Source organism: Rattus rattus, chromosome 1 (assembly GCF_011064425.1).
Source record: "Rattus rattus isolate New Zealand chromosome 1, Rrattus_CSIRO_v1, whole genome shotgun sequence".
Taxonomy (NCBI): domain Eukaryota; kingdom Metazoa; phylum Chordata; class Mammalia; order Rodentia; family Muridae; genus Rattus; species Rattus rattus.
The window spans coordinates 192,697,065-192,704,125 of NC_046154.1; the positions used below are offsets into that span (position 1 = coordinate 192,697,065).

At 39.6% G+C, this 7,061-nt stretch overlaps 1 protein-coding gene across 1 annotated transcript in view; it reads right to left on the bottom strand.

The window, feature by feature from the left end:
• The window catches only part of Trhde (thyrotropin releasing hormone degrading enzyme), a 403,812-nt gene that overhangs the window by 173,775 nt on the left and 222,976 nt on the right, over window positions 1-7,061 (bottom strand). The window contains exon 4 of the mRNA XM_032912469.1: window positions 2,115-2,269. Within this exon, the coding sequence (XP_032768360.1) occupies window positions 2,115-2,269 (155 nt within the window). The remainder of the gene's footprint in view (window positions 1-2,114; window positions 2,270-7,061) is intronic.

Below are 7,061 nucleotides of genomic sequence, written 5' to 3' on the forward strand. Positions count from 1 at the left end.
ATGAATCCAACCAAAGGTTCTGAAGATCTCATGATAAATCAAAACTGAGCCAGTAAAATCTGATATGCAAAGGTTTCCGTGGTGTTTTGGTTAAATAACAATTTGCTACTCTGGAACCTTTAATTTTTTATCAAAAACATATTACCAGCCATGAACATTCAAAAAAGGCTTGAAACTCAATGGAGAAAACATAGAGAATGTCCATTTTCATACAGGTGATGATTATTATGCATGATACATAATTAAAAAATAAGTAACAGCATAAGTTCAATTCATCACAGCATAGGAGATGGGACCGCTTGTAGTTGTCGAAGCAAAACCATTCTCTACACAGTTGACAATTGAACTGGAACTTTTAGTAATAAGGAGACAAGAGATAGCCCTGAGCAGGAAGAGTCCACACAGACAGCAGATGTAAGTAAGGCACAGTGTGGGACTCTGTGTGGGAATGTGTTCTTTGAGAAACAGAGATCGGAAAGCTGGATTCTGGTTGAGCAGGCTGAAGGAAGAATGAAACAGTCTTGATGGATAAAGACAAACTAGATCATACACAACTTCAAGAGTCATCACGAGGATAACTTGGGGACCTTACATAGTGTTTCGATATTAATAGTAAAGTATCATTTCATTGAAAGAGTCTCTAATTCAAATATAAATAAGAGATTGCTCCAAATATGGTAATGGCTATGAAGCCTCTACTCTAATATTTACTGTATACAAAATACACATTTCTCTTCCAAATTGACAACCTGTCTTTGGAATTGTGACAACAAATGGGTTGGGGGGGTGTGTAATAGAGAAATCACATGGGACAATCTTAGTGAAGATCAAGACATATATTTCTCATAACTTCTGCTTCATGTCTTCATGGTAAGTGGCCTTGACCACTGAGCTAGCAAAGGAAATAAACACACAGTAGGAACTGTGGGAAATACAGAGCCCTGGGCAATTCCAGGACTCTCTGTGCCTTGTCTCAACAGAACTGTATCTAACATCACTTACAGGAATTTGCCAAGAGGAACTTACATTTGCTTTAGAACGGTAAGTCAAGGGGGAACCAATCTGAAGGAACCCAGTTATTCCTGCAGTGATGCCTCTTTAACCTGAGATCAGAAACATGTCTGGCTTACTGGGCACAAGGGCACAATTCTGTCACTGGTTCACAGTGACAGAAAAAGATATTCAGACCAATAGCCACTCAGTGTAGACGTCATTAAATCAGGTTCATTTATAAGCACTTAACTGCTCACCTTTTTCACTACCAGCACTTGTCAAGTGACTTTTTTGGCAGATTTTCTGGATTTTTAAGGGACTTGCAGTTTATAATATACAACGTCACACTGCACTACAGTGAGATTTTGGAAGTTAAAGGCGTAAATAGCACCCAAAGTTCCTAGAGAGTAGGATGGCTATTGCTTTCTATTAGCAATGTTCATTTACAATCGCTTTTTTTTTCTCACTAAATTCACGATTTAACAAGTGTTGCAAACTATCGTGTTACTACCTTCCACTAATAAGAAAGTTTATAAAAATCAAAATGAGATTAGATTTCATTTAGGCTTCACCATGAAGCCTTCCAATTTACGTATGAATTTATTACTATGCCTAGTTGAAAACAAACATTCATTTGAGAACAGAGAGTCTATAGCTGAGTTAGTGAAAGGCTCCCTCTGTGTCTACGTGACCGGGAAAGAAAACTAACAAACCACTTCTGGCAAAAGGAAATTCTGACTGATGCGCAAAACTCACATGCGTCTCTCCGCAAAGCAATAAATCATTTCTCTCACTGTACTTTCCATATGGACACACTAATAACCAAAGAAATGGGAGCACCGCTGATCAGCAAACAGGCAGGGACTCTGAAGGGGCAGCCACTCCATCACACGTTTCAGCTAAACCCAGTGACAGTTGCTTACTGGATACCATCAGCCTGCCTACACGCGCTTACCTTATCACCCGAGAAAAATGATACGCCACGTGCACAGAGGTGCACGGCGCTCTGTGTGAAGCATAGATGGGAGGATACGGACTGAGCCCCTCCTCCGGGTTTCCGAAGTCACCCCGCATTCCAGACAATTTCACATTTATACTTACACCTGGTCCTCTTCTCGTACCTGGTGACATATTTCATGAACAATGACCATGGTGACATCCAGCAAATAAGAAATAGATGACACACTGGGATCCAGCAGTATTCTTTGTTCCACAAAAATACTTAGTCCCCAGTTCTCCATAGCAGCATAAGGATGCTTAGGCACAGCTAAAAGATCTAGAAATAGAATAAAAGAGTTCCAAAGTTTTTTAACCACACTGCATCCTAAATTTCACAACTTAAAACGTTCAGAAATCCTAATAAGAAGGAACGCTTGTTCTCTATTACTTTTTCTTATATTAAACACTCAGCCATGTCTATATGACAGTAGAAATACAGGCTATCTCCATCGATGTCGGTCATACTCGTTCATCACACTTCATATCGGGCCCAGCACTCCAGGGGGATGGAGGGATCTGCAACATTATTGATGAGCCCATCCTAATAAGTTTCAGTAAAGGCAAGGAAACCAAACGTGGCAGGAACCCAGAGTCAAAGGCATTGCGCCTTCTAATGAAAATATATTCAGCCCAGTGCAGAAGGAAGAGTATTGTCACTTTATCTCAACTCTTCTCTTCGAAGAGAAAACATTTCATACTAGTTTTAAGACGTGGTGTCATTTTTTTTCTAATTTCTTAAATTCCTGTATGTTCTTTTGCTCCTGTTAAAATAGAATGCTACATTTAATCTCGGCTTATAGAGAAAACCGTAACAGTGCATGCAGTTGCAAAGGAAGAATAGAAGGGACCCACGGGCTTCGGTCTGGGCTTGCCACCATCAACTACAGATGTGACATCAGTAAATCACTTAGGTTCTCAGGACCACAATTCCCTCAGCTATAAAGTAAAGTTATTGGCCTTTTCTTTAAATGCCTTCCAGCTCAAAAAATCCCTGATTAGACGGGTCTAAAAATATGTGCTTATTTTAAAAGGTCGTCCAGGTATTATCAACGTCTGATTATGATGAGCAAAGAAGTTCACGTTTCACTCACTTCCCCTGCGCCAGATTCATAGCAGTATAGTAAATAAAGTATTTAAAATACACTAATCCCCAGGCTCAAAAAATAAACCTCTCAGTGGATCAGAAATGGAGCCCAACAGCAAAGTAGTTGTTATGTGAAGCTACGAACCTGCTGGTCTCTTGCTCCAAAAGTAGCACTAGCAGCTATGGATGGGCTCTGGCCAGACACCCTGAGGGCTGAAAAGACCAGTGCCAGGTTGACTGCTTGATGCCGAGGGCTGAAATAAGGCACACACACTGAGAGTAGAAAATGGCTGGTGTTCACTGCATCCTGGCAGTGCCAGCAAGGGCCAAAAAGGACTTGAACCTTGGCTCCTATACATGTATTCTTAATCACCGTAAACACCCGCCAGCCCTCCAAAATGGAAATCTGTCTCAATAATGGAGTAATGTATCCCAAGGCTACCATCAAATTGTATGAGAATGTCCTATATAGTATTATTTCTAAAGGTGAAAAGGTGAATTTATATGGTTATATGTCTTTCTACCAAAAGAATACACAAAGAAGGAATACAACATAGCGATTAAAATAAGTGACCTCTCCCCTGGGTTCTACCACTACAGCCATTGACATAGACAATCTCAGGAACACAGTAATAAAGGAAGAAGGTAGAAGATGACCCATATGCTCATTAGAAACATTCAAAATAATACAGCCTAGTGTATACACATCTTCTCACATGCAGACAGACAAAGATAACAATAAAAAATATCCATGCACTCACTCACATGAACCGATAATAAAGACACTAACTTCAAAATCATGCTTGCTCTTGAGGAGAAAGAAAGAGAAAAGATTGTAGGACCACCACATGAGTAATGAATGTCTTCATATCAATGTTTGAAAGCTGGTGGTGAGTACATTGATATCAGCATAATAGCATTCATCCTGTTTACATATGCTTTAAATATTTCACAACAAACAATTGAATAGATTGGTCTTAGCATCCGATTGACTTTGTTTTTGAATTCAAAAATATCTTTTAAATATTGGTGATGTTCTGAAATCTAAATATATATTAAAGTAAGTCAAGCATATCTAATTCCACTATATATTAAATGTAGAATGAAAGCATAACAACTATTATATAGAAAAATAAAATATTTAAAATACTATGAGAGAGGAGAAAAATATCTGTATGGGAGATTCTTGAAAATGATATTTATTGGGTTTTAAATGGTAATGAGAATTTTAGCAGGGATGTGGGTTAATCTGTTCATTCATAGGATTTTATGTAGGAAAAAAAAAGTCATGCGTGCAAAAACTAAGAATTGCCACCCTGTACATATTGTTTGGTGCTGTCCTTCAAGCTCCCTACTATCTGGTAGTATCATTGTGGTACTTATGCATGGAGAGGTTTATCTAAGAAGCAGTGAGTGAAAAAAGAAAGAAATGTACTGACTATAAGTGCTAGGAAATATGTTCCAGGATGAATAAGTATAGAAAATGTGGACAAAGCAGTCCTCTCCGATATAATTACCCTTACTTGCTATGTGAGCAGAATTAAAAGCCAGTTTATTTGAAGACCCATGCAAGTGTATCTTAAAGGAGGATAGCAAATACTTCAGTGCTAAGATATAAAAGTAACAGAAAGGAGGATAAACAGAAAGGAGGCTGATGGGTTGGCTTCATAATGGGGGAGCTATAGACCACACAAGTAGTATATAGAGAAAGTACCTAACAGGTGAATTTACCCCCTTTACAAATTAAAAATGCTGCCTTGAGAGGCCAAATCTTTTAAGTTCAGACTCCATTTTAGAGAACCAGACCTAAGTTTGAACTCAGGTAAACTAACAGGCTGGAACCTAGCATTAGTTTCCATGTTGCCCCTAAATAAAACCCAAGCCTAGTTCTAGTCTCTAGGCTTTTCTCCAACAAGACCAGCATCTCCAGATTATTCCCCCAACAAACCTGCACCCCCAGGTTACAAGTCCACCCACCCCCTGCCTAACGACCACCATTGCAGAGGGGAGCAGATGTTAGTTTATGATGTGACTCCCAGCAACAGCCAGTTATGTTGAAGGCCACAGTAGCTTTCCAACTAATGCTTGCACACTCATCCCCTACTTGCTGCTTACTATAAAGCCTTGTTCCAATAAACTTTGAGGATTCCACCACCACCAAAACATCTGCCTGACAAAGGTGCTTTTGGGGAGGAGGGGTCCCAAGCTAGCTTGAATAGAATAAATACCCTGCCGTGAGTTGCATCAGATTGATTGGCTCCTGTACTTTTTGAGGGAGTTGGGGATCACTAACATCTCCCTGGTACTGCAGCTTACATATTAATAAGCTACATAACAGACCCACAGTGTATCAACTTTGCCTGTCATTAGTATATGGTTACCACAGGAGCTGCCCCAGCATCAGGTACTTGTGGAAACAGACAGACCTATGCACAATTTTTTCCCAGGATGAATCCTGGTTGCATGAAGAGCCATTTCTGAATCCTACGGATCTTTATGAGCAATATGGAGCCCAGCACTCACTCCCAGCTGAGCGAGCAGATCCCTTAGGGCTAGATAGGTCTGAAGACTTGGGCTCAGATAGGTCACGTAGAAGTCTGTGATCCAAGGGAAATGCACTGAAGGGTAGTTAGTGGATTGCAAATGACTATTGAGCAGTACAAACACATACACAGCTGAAAAGGCACTTATTACACAAACATAAAGAGCCAGGTTCCATTCCCACCACCTATGGTGGTACGTGCTTTTAATCCAGCGCCACTAGACAAAGACAGGTAGAGATTCCTGAGGCCCCCTGTTTGGCCAGCCTGCAGTGACTGCCAGAACACAGAAAACAGGGTGTTTGGTTCCTGGAGAGTGATGCCCAAAAAATAGCAGACCTCTGGACTCTACGTGCTCTGACACATACTTCATATGCATGACAATGACACCAATATGTGTACTCTTACATACATATATAGAACACGCACACACATGCAATTAAAAACAAGTAAGATGAGGAAGAGCTTGTTGGTTGGTACAAAGTTTTAAATCCTTGATTATACATGGTTTTATATTAGCATCCAGAACCATGAAGGCACCAAAGTCTGGACAACAGTGTCACAGGTTAATCAATCAAGGACTAATCAAGTAGGGCAAATTCAGATAAGGTGACTGATGGGCAGGATTTAACATGGTGGGATAAGTAGTCATGGGGAGCTTCTTAGGTACAGACATAGGAAAAATACCAGCAGCAGACGAGGTAAAAGGATGAGAAAATAAACATTCTCAGATTTGGTACCACACATGTAACAACCTCGGTTACAACATAATCGAGAGTTTGTCAAATAACTTTGAAAAGGAGTAGTGCCATAACCCTCCATAAACTGAGGAATCTCAGAGGATAGCCTTATAATTGAGGACTTTCTGCATCCCAGGTATATCCACAAAAGGCAAGAGCATACAAATTCTCATGAAAGCTGAATTTTCAACGCCTAAAAATGAGGCATAACCTAAATAGCCATCATCAACGGCAAAGAATAAAATGTAGAATAAATACAACAAAGTACTGCTCAAAATGAACCAAAATAAATGAACCACTGAGGGCAGAATAAAGCATGAATGAGCCCCAAAACAATGTGCTGTTTTTAAAATTAACGATGCTGCATAATTAACCTTATTTATGTAAAAATTTCTAGAAGCTAATCTATATTGATGAAGATCAGCGAGTGGCTGGGGACAAATATGGAAGCCACTATAGCAGGATAATAGGATTATTTTGGAGTCAGAATTACATTGCACTGATGGTTATGTACACATTAGAGCATCAAGTCACACACAGAATACACCCATGTAGTATAACTCAGTGGAACCACTTTAAAGGGTCTTAGTAACTGAATCTGTATTCTGCTTATTTGGGAAGCTATAATAGTCACTTATATTGGATCTGCATTACTTTAATTTTGCAAAGTAATGAGACCATACCATTATAGTCTCATATACTTAT